Source organism: Pseudophryne corroboree, chromosome 10 (assembly GCF_028390025.1).
Source record: "Pseudophryne corroboree isolate aPseCor3 chromosome 10, aPseCor3.hap2, whole genome shotgun sequence".
Lineage (NCBI taxonomy): Eukaryota > Metazoa > Chordata > Amphibia > Anura > Myobatrachidae > Pseudophryne > Pseudophryne corroboree.
Genome location: NC_086453.1, coordinates 302,276,190 through 302,296,667, shown reverse-complemented (window position 1 = coordinate 302,296,667; position 20,478 = coordinate 302,276,190). Strand labels below are relative to the sequence as shown.

General features: G+C 45.7%; 1 protein-coding gene and 1 long non-coding RNA gene across 7 annotated transcripts in view; one reads left to right on the top strand and one right to left on the bottom strand.

The window, feature by feature from the left end:
• The window catches only part of NPHP4 (nephrocystin 4), a 720,559-nt gene that overhangs the window by 14,799 nt on the left and 685,282 nt on the right, over nt 1–20,478 (bottom strand). For all 5 annotated transcript variants that reach the window (XM_063943436.1, XM_063943435.1, XM_063943440.1 and 2 more), the window contains one exon: nt 517–657. In XM_063943436.1, coding sequence (XP_063799506.1) covers nt 517–657 — 141 coding nt within the window. The remainder of the gene's footprint in view (nt 1–516; nt 658–20,478) is intronic.
• Nucleotides 1–20,478, top strand: part of LOC134966581 (uncharacterized) — a 289,870-nt gene that overhangs the window by 30,893 nt on the left and 238,499 nt on the right. The window lies entirely within an intron of this gene.

The following is a 20,478-nucleotide window of genomic DNA, read 5'->3' as shown; positions in this document are numbered from 1 at the left end:
AATGTGTGTGTGTAAGCGGCACTACTAGGGGGCATATTTAATGGGGCATAACTACAGGGGGCATATCTAATGAGGCATAACAACTGACAGGGCATATCTAATGGGCCAAAACAACTGACAGTAGGCATATCTAATGGGGCATAACAAGTGACTTGGGGCAAATCTAATCAGGCATAACTACTGACTGGGGGCAGGCTAATTTTTAAGTTGATAATTTTTGTATGGCCCCCGAAGGATTTTATAAATATCCAAATGGCCCTTGGTAGAAAAAAGGGTCCCCACCCCTGCTCTAGGCTAACATGTTGCAATACTTTGCCTATCTCTAGGCTAACATGGTTTCTCTAGACCTGGCATCTGTGTAGCATTTGATGCTTGTCCTATGTTCATGCCATTATTGGGTTTGTACTCCTCTTAAAAGTGGCTGGTGAATTATTCTCCTTTTCTTTTAAATAAAAACAGATTTCAAACCAAAAACAAATAAAAGAATGGCAGGAAGAAGCTAATGCAGTTGTCTACCTGGAATGTGTTCTCCTTGAACTGCAGGAGATCTGGCCTGTTTGTATGCAGGGAGTACACCCTCTTGCTCTGATACGGGTTGGTGTAGGTGATCCTCTTGTTACAGCCCTTTTCTCCACCAGAAATTGTTATCTCAAAAGCCTTTAGTTTAAAGAGAGAAGGAATTGTTTAAAACAATAAAACTCTTCCTACAAACACGTCCTGATTGCGGCTTATGCAGCATAATTAGAAGAACATTCTGTTCATGCTTGTCAAACAAATCCTGTTGTGCCACATACTGTAACAAAGAGAGAGTAACTCTATAGAAGTGCAATGGTTCTGCTTCTTGTCGATCATGTTTCTGAATCCCTGTTATCAGATGGAGGATGTCAGGCAGTTTAGGGGCCTCTTGGACAGGTCCTGAAAGCTGACCATGCTAGCCTATTGTGCAGACGTTTTGGGTGATAAATTAATGGGTTATTTATGCCACCCACAAAAGGTACATGGCGAGGCAGCACTATGAGTGGAATAGGTTACACCAAGAAGAGAAGACACAAAATGGGTGGTTACAGCGTCCAAACGCTAGGAGTAGGGTCCCAGCATAATCGTCAGGTCCATGTATTCTTCCTCCCATCCACGAGCAGACCAGATGAGGCAGCCATGTTGGCCACACTATGCAGGTCACGGTGTGGGAGATAAGCCACACAAGGACCCAATACTTAGATGCCTATTCTTGGGGGGATTTACCACAAAATAACTTTGTGACTGTGGTTGCCATGGTAATGACATGACTATGTGGAAACTGCAGAATTATAATTTAGCTTGAAGAAACAAACAAAGGAAAATATATGTAATAACCAGCCACAATGATTTAGGGTATGTTTAAAAATAAAAAAGTTATTTTTTTCCCATGGATTGCTGCCGTAAGCCTAATTGCAAACTACAAAGTATAAACGAGTGACTCAAGCACAGCTGAAACATAATCTTGCTGAACCCAATGAGCCTGCTAGAGAGTTCTGGGAAGAGGCTCCTGTATGCACACTCACAAGCTCATTAATTCATTTCCATTAGGACAGCCAGACGCCATATTCAGCTCCAGCAGCACTTTCACAAATAAATTACAGGAGAGCTTTAATATTTTCAGATTGTAATGTTTCATTTCAGCTCCCCTAGGAACAAATGCTAGACATACTAATTCAAATTGTTTTAACAACGAACAGCCCAGCAAAATTATACATGTCAGCCTGTAATAATCCCTTTCCGTAAGAATGCTTCAGTAATTTATCACAATGCAAAACAAATCACTGCACATAAAGGAATATAGGCCCTCATTCCGAGTTGTTCGCTCGCAAGGCGAATGTAGCAGAGTTACACACGCTAAGCCGCCGCCTACTGGGAGTGAATCTAAACATCTTAAATGTGCGACCGATGTATTCGCAATATTGCGATCAAAACCGAGTTAGCAGTTTCTGAGTAACTCCAGACTTACTCTGCCTGTGCGATCAATTCAGTGCTTTTCGGTCCCGGCTGACGTCATAAACACACCCAGCGTTCGCCCAAGCACTCCCACCGTTTCTCCAGACACGCCTGCGTTTTTTCCGGAAACGGTAGCGTTTCCTGCCACACGCCCCTAAAACGCCGTACATCCGCCCAGTAACACCCATTTCCTGTCAATCACAATGCGTTCTCCGGAGCGACGAAAAAGCCGTGAGTAAAATTACTTTCTTCTTAGTAAAGTTACTTGACGCATGCGCAGTGCGAACATTACGCATGCGCACTAAGAGAATTCTCACTGCGATGCGATGAAAAATACCGAGCGAACAACTCGGAATGAGGGCCATAGAACGGTACAAGTATTCTGCACACTGTGGGTCTCCTGGATTACAGTGTTCTGGGTGGACAAGGCTATAGACTGTCACAGGGAGGTGGGAGGTTCCAAGGCAACTGGCCACTGTTCCACTGCAGTCTGCCCCGGCGGGCCACGAGTTTCCCAGGCGTGCAATATACATTTTAAAATTCTTGTATATTCATACAGTGGATCAGTGGCGGAACTACCGCCAGTGCAAGCAGTGCCTTGCACTGGGGCCCACCGCTGTCAAGGGGCCCAAAGCATAGTTGCCGATTCCAGCCGCCGCAGCCCCCGCAGTGAGTGAATTGAGATGCGCTGGGGGCTGCGGCAGCGCTTCCGTACTTTGCATTGTAAAACCCCCCACCAAAAATGGCCGCGCTAAGGCGGAGACAGACGCTTGAAGTCACATTTGACCTCTAGCGCCTGTCTCCCCGGGGGCGGGCATTTTAAGTTTTTTTTTTACACTGTAATGTACGGAAGCGCTGCTGCAGCGCCCAGCGCGTCTCAATCCACTGCGGGGGCTAGAATTATACAGCTTGCCCACACACACCCTCCCATACTGGAACAACGGCCAGGAGAACCCTGGAAACTCGCAGGGGACCCCCCTGACAATGCGGAGGAGACCCCTGGCAACGCGGAGGAGATCCCTGGCAACGCGGAGGAGACCCCTGGCAACACGCAGGAAACCTATGCAGGAAACCCATAGCAACGTGCCTGGAGACCCATGGCAACACGCATGAAACCCATAGCAACGTGATGGAGACCCCTGGCAATGTACATGAAACCCCTGGAAACGTGCAGGTAAAAATATCTAAACTGGCACTGTGGGGGCATATCTAGCACTGTGGGGGCACAACTGGCACTATGAGGGCATATCTGTCACCATGGGGGCATGTGTATCTGGCAATGTGGGGGCATATCTGGCAACATGTATGGGGCATGTGTATCTGGCAATGTGGGGGCATATCTAGCAACGTGGGGGAATATGTGCATCTGGTACTGTGGTGGCATATCTAGCACTGTGGGGCATGTGTATTTGGCAATGTGGGGGCATATCTGGCATCGTGACGGAATATGTGTATCTGGCACAGTGGGGGCATAACTAGCACTGTGGGGGCATGTTTATTTGGCAATGTGGGTGCATATCTGGCACTGCGGGGGCATATGTGTATCTGGCACTGTGGGGGCAATATGTGTATCTGGCACTGCACTATTTGGGTCATATGTGAATTACGCCCCCATTTTCAATGGCCACGCCCCATGTGGCCACACCCATTTTTTGCCGTGCGCGCGACTTCGGTGTACGCACACAGCACAATTAACAATTTTTTTCTACTTGTACCACTGTGTATATTTATGTGTGTGTGTGTATATGTGTATATATATATATATATATATATATAAAACAGAAAAACTTAAGACCCCTTAATTGCGCTATAGTCTAATAGCTCAAACCACTGAGAGGTACCCCCTGTCAGAAGGAGTACTGCACATAGAATGGACAAAAACAAAAGTTCTCTTGGGGAGCTTTACCACCACAGATATACTTATATAATTATAAAATCATTTATTAAAAAACATGTATACTTTTATAACATGAATCACAAGATCACATATGTCATATGAGCAATACATTCATTTCTGATTGTCTGTTATACATGATATTTTCGATCATTAGATGAAATACTTATTCCTCAGCATGAGAAAGTATGAATGATCAGTTCACTGTTTTTACGGAAAACGCACAATCGTTGAAACCCAACGCGTTTCGTCCCTTAGGACTTCATCAGGGGTGCAAATCTGGGTGGTTCAATAAAAAATATATATATCAAACAGTGTCCCTTCACATATATTTCAACTTCATGAAACCACTTCATTATTTAATAAAATTTTACCTGCTTTATATACAAAACAAATCACATAGAAATGCAAAGAAGGGAGGATATACTGAAAAAAAGGTAAGGAGAACATCGGAGGAGGAGGAAAAACATATGGAGTGTAAAGTAAGGATTGGATCCCTACTGAATGGTTCAAATTTAAATACCAAATATATACCATATAACTATATAGTTCAGTACACATCAATTAATGAACAGTTTACATAATGACCAAGGATGGCATCTAGTGCACGTGATACTTAATTGATTAAATGAACATATGTACAATTACTTCATTTAATCAATTAAGTATCACGTGCACTAGATGCCATCCTTGGTCATTATGTAAACTGTTCATTAATTGATGTGTACTGAACTATATAGTTATATGGTATATATTTGGTATTTAAATTTGAACCATTCAGTAGGGATCCAATCCTTACTTTACACTCCATATGTTTTTCCTCCTCCTCCGATGTTCTCCTTACCTTTTTTTCAGTATATCCTCCCTTCTTTGCATTTCTATGTGATTTGTTTTGTATATAAAGCAGGTAAAATTTTATTAAATAATGAAGTGGTTTCATGAAGTTGAAATATATGTGAAGGGACACTGTTTGATATATATATTTTTTATTGAACCACCCAGATTTGCACCCCTGATGAAGTCCTAAGGGACGAAACGCGTTGGGTTTCAACGATTGTGCGTTTTCCGTAAAAACAGTGAACTGATCATTCATACTTTCTCATGCTGAGGAATAAGTATTTCATCTAATGATCGAAAACATCATGTATAACAGACAATCAGAAATGAATGTATTGCTCATATGACATATGTGATCTTGTGATTCATGTTATAAAAGTATACATGTTTTTTAATAAATGATTTTATAATTATATAAGTATATCTGTGGTGGTAAAGCTCCCCAAGAGAACTTTTGTTTTTGTCCATATATATATATATATAGATATATATATTTCTAAAATGAGAATAAGAAAGGGCGCCTCATAGTGCATCAATCCGTTTCATAAAAATGTATTTAGCTTTTCTTCACACACATATGGTTTAAAATCACGTACCAGAAGCGGCGGTTTCAACCACCGTAAGTTTTACAAGTTTAACACCAGATATTATGTGGATAGTACCACGAGCAATAACCAGCAGCGATCTCACCACCACAGTCTGCTCCTTCATGCTAGGCCACACCCCTATGCGTTTTCGTCACGTTGGACTTATATACTGTGCATATATATATATATATATATATATATATAATACGGGACCATGCAAATAATCTCTAATTTGGAGTTGGGGGGGAGGGGGGTGGACTTTGACGGGATGAGAGGGGGGGCCCAAAGCATTTTGTTGCACCTGGACCCACCGTTCGCTAGTTCCGCCACTGCAGTGGATGCTGTATTTTTGTGGCCTGAAATAATACTACTCTAGAAAAGTCGCTGGTTCAACTGTGCCCATTACTTACACCAATGGAAGGGAAATTTAGGGGCTGAAGCAATATTTATCCAGTGGTGTAAGTAGGGTTACTCTCTTCCGGGTACTCTGTACGTATGCTGAAGATGCGTACACATAACAAGGAACGTGACCACATGGGGCAATATCCCCATGACATGTCCCCATTTCCCGTCCTCCTGTGAGCATGTCTAGCACTCCGGGAACTTCTGGGCTGCCCCTGATCACTTAGCTCTGTGACTCAATTAGATCCACCACAAGGTGGTAGTGGGTATGGGGCACCCTCTATCACTATATAGTCTACTAACTCACTAGAACTAGTGACCTCACTCAGCACAGATTGGGATGATAGGAAACGGATATCTGTGAACACTTGGCTGGCACATACAGTCATAGCCACAGGTAGTTGGCAACATTGCAATACAGTCACACAGAGAATACAGGGATGCTGCATATCATTTTAATCAGCAGAAGCTGCTTGTGCGTCCTATTTCATTACACTGTGTCTGCATTTTCGCTGAAAACAATCGCAAAAAATGACAATTGGTGTTACTGAATCACACGGCACTCGCGCATTATGTGTACCATGACTTATAGCGCACAGAGCAAAGATGTAAAAGGACACATCTGTATATGCATTTTTCTAAAAAAGTTAAAAAATTATAGAAATAAAGTGATTTTGTAGAAAAATAAATGTTCTTAAATTTGGGGTACATAAAAATGGGTATAAGTATATATTTGGGTCAATTAATGATACAAAAAAAAAAAAAAAGACTCCCACCTGCAAGCCTAAAAACACCTGTCCCACCCGTAAAGCATAATAATACCTGTCCCTAATACCTGTATACCTAATACCTGTCCCATACCCTGAACCCCAATTTGCATCATTTTGCACTTTTTCACCCCATAAATGACATGTCATTATTGGGCAATTAAAAATAATTAAAAACTTCTAAGTACCTAATTAGTCATTAAGAGGGGTGTCCCAGGGGTTCTGAACCAAATCCGAAATGGTCGACACCAAAAGGTTGACACAGCAGTTTTTCTTTTTTGTGTTGTTTTTACTGTCACGGCACACGGAACCCCAATTAGTGCACCACTTCACACTCCATGCTGCGGGCAAGGTGCCTCGCTCTGCTATCGCTGCGCTTGTCACAGGTCACTATTCCCAATCGTAGTCCACGTGAATGGTAAAGTATGAAAAAGTTTAAAAAAATGCCCCCCCCCCTATAAAAAAAGCTGTGTCGACCATATGTGTGTTGACCAACCTTTTGTACCCGTCGCCCAAAAACACCGTCAATCCTTTACATGTCGACCTAATGCATGTCGACAATTAGAGGTCGACCGATTGACTGTCAACCTAATTAAGGTCGACCTGTCATCCGGATTCCGATGTACTTGCCTGCTACTAGCAACCGAGTGTGATGCTCCAAATCTCCCTTCAGTTCTGGGAAAGTACAATCTACTGTATGGGGGTAATTCAGAGTTGATCGCAGCAGCAAATTTGTTAGCAGTTGGGCAAAACCATGTGCACTGCAGGGGAGGCAGATACAATATTTGCAGAGAGTTAGATTTGGGTGGGTTATTTTGTTTCTGTGCAGGGTAAATACTGGCTGCTTAATTTTTACACTGCAAATTAGATTTCAGATTGAACACACCCCACCCAAATCTAACTCTCTCTGCACATATTACATCTGCCTCCCCTGCAGTGCACATGGTTTTGCCCAACTGCTAACAAATTTGCTGCTGCGATCAGGTCTGAATTAGGCCCTATGGCCCTCATTCCGAGTTGTTCACTCGCAAGCTGCTTTTAGCAGCATTGCACACGCTAAGCCGCCGCCTACTGGGAGTGAATCTTAGCATAGTAAAATTGCGAACGAAAGATTATCAGAATTGCGAATAGACACTTCTTAGCAGTTTCTGAGTAGCTCGAGACTTACTCTGCCACTGCGATCAGTTCAGTCAGTTTCGTTCCTGGTTTGACGTCACAAACACACCCAGCGTTCGCCCAGACACTCCCGCGTTTCTTCAGACACTCCCGCGTTTTTCCCAGAAACGGCAGCGTTTTTTCACACACACCCATAAAACGACCAGTTTCCGCCCAGAAACACCCACTTCCTGTCAATCACATTACGATCACCAGAACGCAGAAAAAACCTTGTAATGCCGTGAGTAAAATTCCTAACTGCATAGCAAATTTACTTGGCGCAGTCGCACTGCGGACATTGCGCATGCGCATTAGCGACTAATCGCTCCATTGCGAAAAAAAATAACGAGCGAACAACTCGGAATGACCACCAATGTTCTGAGAAAAGAGGAGGATTTTTAAGTAATAGATGAATGGTCATGGTGATAGTGGTGAGGAAGATCCTGTAACAGGCCATGGTGGGAGTGATGAGAAAGGCCATTTTCTCTTACGTCCTAGGGGATACTGGGAATCCATTTAGTACCATGGGGTATAGACGGGTCCACTTGGAGCCATGGGCACTATAGACGTTTGATAACGTGTGCTGGCTCCTCCCTCTATGCCCCTCCTACCATACTCAGTTTAGAAAATGTGCCCGAAGGAGCCGGTCACATCTCTGGAAGCTCCTGAAGAGTTTTCTGCATTTATTTTCAAAGTTTGTTATTTTCAGGCAGGACTGGATGGCACCAGCCTGCCTGCTTCGTGGGACTTAGGGGGAGGGGAACGGCCCAACCCCACTAAGGCTTAATGGCCCCGTTACCTGCTGACAGGATGCTAGCTCCTGAGGGAACTATTCGCAAGCCCCACCATGGCAAACGTACATTCCTGCAGCACACCGCCATCCCTAACAGAGCCAGAAGATAGAAGAGTGGTGAGTATAAGCCGGCGTCCCGGTTAGCGGGTCGCCGACAATTATGGTGGCATAAGGTTACGGAGATGCACGGCTTCTACACGGGGCGGAATGAGTCTCCAGACTTAGTACACAGTACAGAGACTGGCAATACAGGCTTAAAAGGGGGCTTACTCCATTTTATGCACTCAGACACATATAGCCAGTATAAAGAAGAGCGGGAAGACTGCGTGCCATTGAAGGGGAGGGGCTTCACTATGAGCAGATCCAGCAGCTCACAGGCGCCATTTTACCAGATGCTGACTACAGGGACGCGCAACTCCTCCGGAGAGTCTCCAGATGACCTCAGCGGTACCAGGGGGTCTTAGCAGGGGGGAGCTATATATTAGTGTACTAAGTTCCTAATCTAGGTACTTAGCCTGCGACCAGGCTAAGCTTGGCTTTAGCGATAAGGGCGCCGTTTGCTGGTTCTATCTCACTGTGTCTCTCGGGAAGGGCTCTTTGTGGGTTAATTGTGCATTTAACCTTTCCTGTGTGTGTGTTGTCACTGCTGCAATATGTCAGGCAAAGAGTGTGTTTCATGTAAGGCACAGTGTTCCTCTTCTCCAGGGGGTTCACTAGTGTCTACTCAGTGTAGTATCCCTTTTCAGGCTAGTGGGGCAGAGCCAGCATAGCTGGACTCCATTAGGGTGATTATTTCCACCATCTCTACTAAATTATCTCATAATGAGAAAGAGACGCAATACTTAAGACAGCCTATGGCTGAGTTTATGCAAAAGGACTCAAACCAGCGTCTCAGTCCTCTACCATTTGTCCGCAAAAATGTACTTTGGCCCATATCCTGCATTCTGACTCTGATAATGAAGGGTCAGAAATGGAAGAGGGTGATGTGGACATAGAGGTAGGGGAGGTTGCAGGTTGTAGAGGCTCTCATAGATTCTGTCGGAGAAGTTCTAAATATCCTTGATAAGGTGACAGAGGAGTGTGAGGAATGTTACTTTAATATAAGGTAAAAATCCTCAGCCACTTTTCCTATGTCAAAGGAACTAAATACCCTGTTTGAAGAACCGTGGGTTAATCCAGATAAGAAATGTCAAATTCCTAGGCGGTTATTATCATCTTTTCCTTTGCCTCCTGAGGATAGGTAAAATGGGAAAATCCACCGATAGTGGATACATCAGTCTCCAGGCTCTCACGTAAAATAGTACTACCTGTTCCTGGTGCAGCCTCCCTAAAGGATACAGCTGATCGTAAGATTGAGACTACACTCAAATCTTTGTATACAGTTGCTTGGGTGGCCCAGAGACCCACTATAGCATGTGGGTGGATTACTCGAGCCATTGCTAAATGGTCTGATAATTTAATTGAGGGGTTAGACACCTTACCTCAAGAGGAAATTGTTTTACTCCTGCAACACATACAAGACTCTGCAAACTTTATGGTGGACGCCATTAAAGAGATAGGTTTGCTTAATGCACGCACTACAGCTATGGCAGTGTCGGCATGCAGGGGATTATGGCTACGTCAGTGGACTGCTGACGCGGACTCCAAGAAAGGTGTGGAAGGCCTGCCTTTCACTGGTGAGGCCTTATTTGGTGACAAACTCGACAAGTGAATCTCACAAGCTACGGTGGGTAAGTCCACTTATCTACCTTCTGCAGCTCCGCCAGCTAGGAAGGCCTTCTCAGGACCCAATTTACAGTCCTTTCGGACTGCCAAGTTTAGGGGCAAGGCCAGAGGTTATTCTACCGCCGCCAGAGGTGCTAGATGTAAACCACTCAAACCAGCGACTGCTGGTTCACAGGAACAGAGCTCAGGCTCTGCCTCCTCAAAACCTTCTGAATGACGGTGGACCACGATGCCTGAGAGACAGGCAGGTGGGAGCCCGGCTAAAATTCTTCAGTCACATCTGGACAAGATCTTGACAGGATCCCTGGGTCATAGACCTTATATCCCAGAGCTACAGACTAGAGTTCCAGGATCTCCCACCTCACAGATTCTTCAAATCAGGCTTACCAGTTTCACAAGAGGCAAGGATAACCTTACAAGATGCCGTTCAGAGACTGTTACAGACCCAGGTCATTGTTCCAGTTCCACCTCATCTACAAAACAAGGGTTACTATTCCAGTTTGTTTGTAGTACCGAAACCGGATAGTTCGGTAAGACCGATTCTGAACCTCAAGTCATTGAACCCAGGTTGGGGTGCAGTCACCCAGGGGGTACAGATTCAGGGAAGATGGTCAAGTCAGGAAGTTGTCCTTGCAATAAACACGCCCTCCTGCAGGCCTCGCTTCTTCAGAATCAGGCCATTCAAGTCCAGTTGGACAATGTGACGGCGGTAACGTACATAAACCGACAGGGCGGAACGAAAAGCAGAGCAGCAATGTCCGAGGTGTCAAAAATTCTCCTCTGGGCGCAAAAACACGCCGTGGCATTGTCGGCGATCTTCATTCCTGGAGTAGACAACTGGGAAGCAGATTTCCTCAGCAGACACCTGTGGGAATGGGGCCTCCACTCATAGGTGTTCCAGTGGCTGACACGTCGGTGGGGGTCTCCACAAATCGACATGATGGACTCTCGACTCAACAATAAGCTCAAGTCGTATTGTTCCAGGTCGGGGGACCCACAAGCTGTAGCGGTCGACACCCTGACAACGCCGTGGGTATACCAGCTGGTGCACTTGATTCCTACCATTCCTCTGATCCCAAGAATTCTCAAAAGAATAAAAAGGGAAAGAGGTTCAAGCAATCCTCATTGCTCCGGACTGGCCGCGAAGGGCCTGGTATGCAGATCTTCTTGAGATGCTAATAGAGATCCGTGCCCTCTGTCTCTTCGAGAGGATCTTCTGCAACAGGAACTGTTTGTTTATCAAGACTTACCATGGCTACGTTTGACGGCATGGAAGTTGAACGGCTGATTCTAGCCAGGAGAGGGATTCATGACAAGGTCATCCCGACTATGATCCAGGTCAGGAAGGGGGTGACGTCAAAATATTACCATCGTATCTGGAAGAAATATGTATCTTGGTGTGATAGCAGACATTATTCCACGGTGGAATTTCATCTGTGACGTTTCCTTTTTTTTCTGCATTTGGGAGTTGATGTGGGCCTACACCTAGGCTCAATAAAAGTTCAGATTTCAGCCTTGTCTATTTTCTTTCAGAAACAATTGGCTTCTCTACCTGAGGTCCAGACGTTCTTGAAAGGTGTTCTTCACATCCAACCTCCCTTTGTGCCTCCCACGGCACCTTGGGATCGCAATTTGGTTCTAACATCCCTTCAATCGGACTGGTTTGAACCGTTACAGGAGGTGGACGTAACGTATCTTACGTGGAAGACCGTCACGCAATTGGCCTTGGCAAGGCACACATGTCAGCAATTCCTTCCTAAGGTGGTGTTGGCGTTTCACATCAACCAGCCAATTGTGGTTCCGGTTGTTACTGACACCTCTGCTAATTCAAGGTCTTTGGATGTTGTACGGGCTTTGAAGGTATATGTAAAGCGAACTGCTTGTCACAGGAAATCGGACTCGCTGTCCGTTCTTTATGGTGCCAATAAAATTGGTTGTCCTGCTTCAAAGCAGTCAATTGCACGCTGGATCAGAATCACTATTCAGCATGCTTATTCCAGGGCAGGTTTGCCGATACCGAAATCTGTACAGGCCCACTCTGCTAGGTCGGTGGGTTCCTCTTGGGCAGCTGCCCGGGGTGTCTCGGCATTACAACTCTGCCGAGCAGCTACCTGGTCAGGTTCGAACATGTTTGCAAAGTTTTACAAGTTCGATACCTTGGACTCTGAAGACCTTCAGTTTGGTCAATCTGTTCTGCAGGAACCTCAGCACTCTCCCACTCAGTTTGGGAGCTTTGGTACTTCCCCATGGTACTAAATTCCAAGTATCCCCTAGGACGTAAGAGAAAATAGGATTTTAATTAACTACCGGTACATCCTTTTCTCATAGTCCGTAGGGAATACTGGGCGCCTGCTTGGTGCTTCGTTCTTCCTGTATGGTTACTTGTTTACGTACTGTTGTTGGTTCAGCTGTTGCTGTCCCTGTTTTCAAGTTTGGTTAGCTCGGCTTTCTTCATGTTATGGTTGTGCTGGTTCTAAATCTCACCACTTTCCTTCTCTATTTCCTTCTCTCAAAGTATGTCCGTCTCCTCGGGCACAGTTTCCTAGACTGAGACTGGTAGGAGGGGCATAGAGGGAGGAGCCAGCACACGTTATCAAACGTCTATAGTGCCCATGGCTCCAAGTGGACCCGTCTATACCCCATGGTATTAAATGGATTCCCAGTATCCCCTACGGACTACGAGAAAAGGATTTACCGGTAGGTAATTAAAATCCTATTTTATCATCCAGAGCAAGAGGAGCTTTGCAACTGCTCCCAGCTAAAAAGCCGCCTCTGCCAAGCAATCTAGTGCTGCTGCTACTACTACATTTTGTTAAAATGGGCTTCTCAGTCTCAGTGAGCCCCTCAAAATAGTCTCTTTACAAGTATATGGAGTCAACAATCTAATAGATAAATTCAAATATGAGCCGTGGAAAATGTGGTTGCGTTGTTTGGAATTGGGCATATCGTCATGGCAATTAGGGAGCAGCTGTAGATGGCAGTATCAGAGCAAAGGGCATCGGTAGTACCACTGCCACTGTAGAACAGCAGTGTAGCAGCTTTGGCATCGCTAAACCCTACCACCCCACCCCATTTTTGGCCCAAAAATAAGATTTTACTTACCGGTAAATCTATTTCTCGTAGTCCGTAGAGGATCCTGGGGACTCTGTAAGGACCAAGGGGGATAGACAGGCTCCGCAGGAGACATGAGCACTTTAAGAAAGAACTGAACTCTGGGTGTGCACTGGCTCCTCCCTCTATGCCCCTCCTCCAGACCTCAGTTAGAGAAACTGTGCCCAGAGGAGATGGACACTACGAGGAAAGGATATAGATAATCTAAGGGCAAGATTCATACCAGCCACACCAATCACACCGTACAACTTGTGATAAACTACCCAGTTAACAGTATGAACAAATAATATAGTCTCGGCCAAACCGATGAAACTACAACATAACCCTTATGTAAGCAATAACTATATACAAGTCTTGCAGAAGAAGTCCGCACTTGGAACGGGCGCCTAGCATCCTCTACGGACTACGAGAAATAGATTTACCGGTAAGTAAAATCTTATTTTCTCTAACGTCCTAGAGGATGCTGGGGACTCCGTAAGGACCATGGGGATTATACCAAAAGCTCCCAAACGGGCGGGAGAGTGCGGATGACTCTGCAGCACCGAATTGAGCAAACAGGAGGTCCTCCTCAGCCAGGGTATCAAACTTATAGAACTTTGCAAAGGTATTTGACCCCGACCAAGTAGCAGCTCGGCACAGCTGTAGTGCCGAGACCCCTCGGGCAGCCGCCCAAGAAGAGCCCACCTTCCTAGTGGAATGGGCCTTAACCGATTTAGGTAACGGCAATCCTGCCGTAGAATGCGCCTGCTGAATCGTGTTACAGATCCAGCGAGCAATAGCCTGCTTTGAAGCACGCGTAGCCACAGGCACGACAATAGGTTGGTTCATATGATAGGATGAGACCACCTTAGGCAGGAATTGAGGACGGGTCCGCAATTTCGCTCTATCCACATGGAAAATCAAAGAGGGGCTTTTAGGTGATAAAGCCGCCAATTCCGCAACTCGCCTAGCCGAAGCCAAGGCTAACAACATGACCACCTTCCAGGTGAGATATTTCAACTCCACTGTCTTAAGTGGTTCAAACCAATGTGACTTAAGGAACCGTAACAACACGTTAAGGTCCCAAGGCGCCACCGGCGGTACAAAAGGAGGCTGAATATGCAGTACTCCCTTCACAAACGTTTGTACTTCAGGAAGAGAAGCCAATTCTTTTTGGAAGAAAATGGATAGGGCCGAAATTTGAACCTTTATCGATCCTAATTTCAGACCCAAGTTCACTCCAGTTTGAAGGAAGTGAAGCAGACGGCCCAAAAGGAATTCCTCCATAGGAGCATTCCTGGCCTCACACCAGGAAACATATTTTCGCCATATTCGGTGATAATGTTTCGATGTCACTTCCTTCCTAGCCTTAATTAGGGTAGGAATGACCTCCTCCGGAATACCCTTTTCCGCTAGGATCCTGCGTTCAACCGCCATGCCGTCAAACGCAGCCGCGGTAAGTCTTGGAACAGACAGGGCCCCTGCTGCAGTAGGTCCTGTCTTAGAGGAAGAGGCCACGGATTCTCTGTGAGCATTTCCTGCAGATCTGGATACCAGGTCCTCCGTGGCCAATCTGGAACAATGAGAATTGTTCTCACTTTCCTCTTTCTTATTATCCTCAATACCTTGGGTATGAGAGGAAGAGGAGTAAACACATAGACCGACTGGAACACCCACGGTGTCACTAGGGCATCCACAGCTACTGCCTGAGGGTCTCTTGACCTGGCGCAATAACTCTGCGGCTTTGTGTTGAGGCGGGACGCCATCATGTCTATCATTGGCAGTCTCCACCGAATTGCAATCTGTGCTAAGACTTCCTGAATAAGTCCCCACTCTCCAGGACGTAGGTCGTGTCCGCTGAGGAAGTCTGCTTCCCAGTCGTCCACTCCCGGAATGAACACTGCTGACAGTGCGCTTACATGATTCTCCGCCCAGCGAAGAATTCTGGTGGCTTCCGCCATCGCCACTCTGCTCCTTGTGCCGCCTTGGCGGTTTACATGAGCTACTGCGGTAATGTTTGCTGACTGGATCAGAACCGGTTGGTCGCGAAGTAGGGTCTCCGCCTGACGTAGGGCGTTGTATATGGCCCTTAGTTCCAAGATGTGAAGACAAGTCTCTTGACTTGACCAAAGACCTTGGAAATTTTATTTTTCCCTGTGTGACTGCTCCCCAACCTCGGAGGCTCGCGTCCGTGGTCACCAGGATCCAGTCCTGAATGCCGAACCTGCGGCCCTATAGAAGGTGAGCACCCTGCAGCCACCACAGGAGAGATACCTTGGCCCTGGGGGAGAGGGTGATCAAATGATGAATCTGTAGATGTGACCCGGACCACTTGTCCAGTAGGTCCCATTTGAAAGTCCTCGCATGGAACCTGCCGAAGGGAATGATTTTCCCCGGACTCGGGTGCAGTGATGCCCTGACACCTGTTTTGGTTCCAACAAGTTCCTGACCAGAGTCATGAGTTCCTGGGACTTCTCTATCTGAAGGTAAACCCCTTTCTGGTCCGTATCCAGAATCATACCCAAGAAGGGCAGACAAGTCATAGGAACCAACTGTGACTTCGGGATATTGAGAATCCAGCCGTGTTGCTGTGACACCTTCAGCGAAAGTTACACACTGTTCAACAACTGCTCTTTTGATCTCTCCCTTATAGGAGATCGTCCAGGTATGGGATAACTGTGACTTCTTGCTTGCGTAGGAGCACCATTATTTCCGCCAATTACCCTGAAATTGGTAATGATCATACTGTACCGCAATTCTCAGGTACGCCTGATGGGGTGGATAAATGGGAACATGAAGGTATGCAGCCTTTATGTCTAGATACACCATCAAATCCCTCCTTTCCAGGCTGGCCATGATCGCCCTGAGCGATTCCACTTTAAATTTGAACCATTTCCAGTATAGGTTCCGAGATTTTAATTTTAAATAGGTCTGACTGAACCGTACGGATTCGGGACTACAGCCAAGGTTGAGTAATATCCCCTTCCTTGTTGCAGGAGGGGAACCTTGAGCACCACCTGTTGGAGATACAATGTGTGAATTGTATTCAATATAATCTCCCCTTCTGGGGGAGAAGCCGGTAGGTCCGATAAGGAAAACCGGCGAGGAGGCACCTATCGAATTCCTTTGTAACCCTGAGATCAATTTTTATTGCCCCGGGATCCACCTGTGAGTGAACTCAGATGTGGCTGAAGAGTCGAAGACGTGCTTCCCCTGGGACGGACTCCCTTAGCGGAGCTCCCGCGTCATGTGGTGGATGTAGTAGAGGCCGGGGAGGACTTCTGTTCCTGGGAACTAGCTGTGCCCCGTGTCCTTACCTCTGGTAAGAAAGGACGCTCCTCATACTTTCTTGTTATTCTGCGACCGAAAGGACTGCATTTGATAATGTCGTGCTTTCTTAGTCTGTGAGGGAATATAAGGCAAAAGATCAGAATTACCAGCTATAGCTGTGGAGACCAGGTCCGAGAGCCCTTCTCCACACAATTCCTCAGCCTTGTAAGGTAAACCCTCCATATGCCTCTTTTAGTCGGCATCACCTGTCCATTGCATGTTCCACAGGACACGTCTAGCAGAAATCGACATAGCGTTGACTCTAGAACCCAGTAGACTAACGTCTCTTTGGGCATGTCTTATATATATATATATATATATATATATTTAAGACAACATCTTTTACATATAAATATATATATATATATATATATATATAATTCCTATGGGATCCGGCACTCACTAATAGAAACTTTACTGTCCCTGTTGCCTTCCGATAAACGCAGCAAAGCTGCCAGACATATGTAGGTATTCGGCGGCACTCAGGAAATAAATCACACAGACGCAGCCACTTGAAGCAAGCCAACGTTTCAATGCTGTCGCATTTTCGTCAGGGCATTAACAAAATTTAAAAACACTCACCATTTTATGTGCTCCCCTCACCATCAAAGTCCGCGCCGCCGGCTCCACTTCCGGTAGACTGACGCATTTCTGTGACGTCACCCAGTGCGCCCATCACCATGGAGACAAATAATACACTGAAAAAATACAATACAGTGTGCAGCATAATCATACGATCCTGCACAGGTTTTACAAAGTAAATAAATATTGCTTATTCGATGTACAGATATATTAAGGGACCAAACCAGAAAGTTTAAAGAAAACTATTGAGACCTGTTTGTTCATTTAACCCCCGAGGATTTAAAGTATCCAATAAGAAAATCCACCTAGCCTCACGCTGCAGTAGCATCTTTGCCCTATTGCCACCCCTTGTTAATGGGGGTATATGGTCTATGATTTTATGTTTAAGGGAGGTCGGTGAATGGCCAGCTGTAGCAAAATGTCTCGCCACTGGTTGTTCGCTATTTCCAGACAATATTGCTTCACGTATAGCATATCTATGTTGCCCCATGCGTACTTTGAACGCACATTCTGTTTTCCCTATATAGTATTTGCCACATGGGCAAATCAGGGCATAAACAACAAATTTTGACATGCACGATACTCTGTGTCTGATTTTAAAACTTTTTCCTGTATAAGGATTTTTTATAGTGTCCCCAGTGAGCATATAGCCACACGTGACACAACCTGTGCATTTAAAGCACCCATTTTTGGGTGTTCCCAAAAAGGTGACATTAGATTTCTTATCAAAATTTGTGATATCACTGTGTACAATGTAGTCACGTAGGTTTTTACCTCTCGAGTAACTACACATAATTTGTTTGTTGTGTATGCTGGGCAGTTCTTTGTCCGTTGTTATTATTGGCCAATTTGATCGAATCGTCTTCCTAACTTTATTGCTAGCAACATTATAGCGGTTAGGCCATATGATCTTATTGGCTGTAGACTTCTTAGGTTTGGATTTGAGTGTTTCTGATCGGGGGATTGCCAAGACCTTCTGTTTTAATTCTAGCAGTGTCTGTTTTTTGTACCCCCTAGCCACAAACTTATTAATCATAAGGTCTAATTGAGAAGATACCTCACTCTCATCGCTGCAAATACGTCTCACACGTAGGAACTGTGAGAAGGGCAGACCTTTTTGTATATTTACCGGGTGATGACTAGTGGCACTTAACAGTGTGTTACGATCCGTTGGCTTTACGAATAAAGATGTTTTCAAGCCAGTATCAGTTTTAATAATTCTCACATCCAGAAAGTCAACTGAGACTTTGTCAGTTTTATAGGTAAGTTTGTCTCCATGGTGATGGGCGCACTGGGTGACGTCACAGAAATGCGTCAGTCTACCGGAAGTGGAGCCGGCGGCGCGGACTTTGATGGTGAGGGGAGCACATAAAATGGTGAGTGTTTTTAAATTTTGTTAATGCCCTGACGAAAATGCGACAGCATTGAAACGTTGGCTTGCTTCAAGTGGCTGCGTCTGTGTGATTTATTTCCTGAGTGCCGCCGAATACCTACATATATATATATATATATATATATATATACTAGGGACAATAACATGGCATCCTTATCTAGGGTTTCAATCTCCGCTGATAAGGTATCTGTCCACGCTGCTACAGAGCTATAAACCCATGCCGACACAGTCGCCGGTCTGAGTAGTGTACCAGAATGTGTGTGAATGGACTTCAAAGTACTTTTACTGCATGCTATCTGCAGGATCCCTGAGGATAGCTGTTAAGTCAGCGCTACCTTTTTGGGTAAACGTGTCAATGCCTTGTACACCCTAGGGGAAGGTTCCCATCGTATCCTGGCCCCATTAGGGAAAGGATACTCCCTGAGAATTCTTTTTGGGAAGCTGCAGCTTCTTGTCTGGAGATTCCCGCTCTTTTTCTTCATGAGAGGAGGGAAATTTACCTCAGCTTTCTTCCCCTTAAACCTGTGTACCCTTGTGTCAGGGACAGACGAGTCATCAGTGATATGCAAAACATCTTTTATTACAAAAATCATACATTGAATACTTTTCTGCCAGTCTTGGCTGTACTTTGCATTATCGTAGTCGACACTGGAGTCAGACTCCGTGTCGATATCAGTGTCTATTATTTTGGATAGTGAGCGTTGTGAGACTCTGAAGGTCTCTGTGACATAGGGACAGACATGGGTAGATTCCCTGTCTGTTCTCTAATCTTTTGTAATAAATTCATCTTAGCATTAATTTCACATATCCAATCAGGTGTCGGCGTAGTCGACGGAGACACCACACACACACATTTGCTCCATCTCTTCCTTAGGAGAGCCTTTTACCGCAGACATGTCGACACACACACATACCGACACACTACACACACACAGGGAATCTCTTATCTGAAGAGAGGTTCCCCCTTAGGCCCTTTGGAGAGACAGAGAGAGAGTATGCCAGCACACACCCCAGCGCTATATGACCCAGGAGAAAAACACAGAATGTTTACCCAGTAGCGCTGCTGTAATGTATAATCGCCAAATATGTGCCCCCCCTCTACTTTAAAACCCTCTTTCACCGTGTGTCAAGCAGGGGAGAGTCCGGGGAGCTTCCTCTCAGCGGTGCTGTGGAGAGAAAATGGCGCTGGTGAGTGCTGAGGGAGAAGCCCCGCCCCCTCGGCGGCGGGCTTCTGTCCCGCTCAAACTTACTAAAATATGGCGGGGGCTCTTTTATATACATGTACAGTGCCCACCTGTACATGTATATAGGCCCTCATTCCGAGTTGTTCGCTCGTTCTTTTTCATCGCATCGCAGTGAAAATCCGCTTAGTACGCATGCGCAAAGTTCGCACTGCGACTGCGCCAAGTAACTTTACTATGAAGAAAGTATTTTTACTCACGGCTTTTTCTTCGCTCCGGCGATCGTAATGTGATTGACAGGAAATGGGTGTTACTGGGCGGAAACACGGCGTTTCAGGGGCGTGTGGCTGAAAACGCTACCGTTTCCGGAAAAAACGCAGGAGTGGCCGGGGAAACGGTGGGAGTGCCTGGGCGAACGCTGGGTGTGTTTGTGACGTCAACCAGGAACGACAAGCACTGAACTGATCGCACAGGCAGAGTAAGTCTGGAGCTACTCTGAAACTGCTAAGTAGTTAGTAATCGCAATATTGCGAATACATCGGTCGCAATTTTAAGAAGCTAAGATTCACTCCCAGTAGGCGGCGGCTTAGCGTGAGCAACTCTGCTAAATTCGCCTTGCGACCGACCAACTCGGAATGAGGGCCATAGTCTTTTTGCCATAAGAGAGGTGTTTATATTGCTGCCCAGGGCGCCCCCCCTGCGCCCTGCACCCGTACAGTGACCGGAGTATGTGAGGTGTGTGGAGCAATGACGCACAGCTGCAGTGCTGTG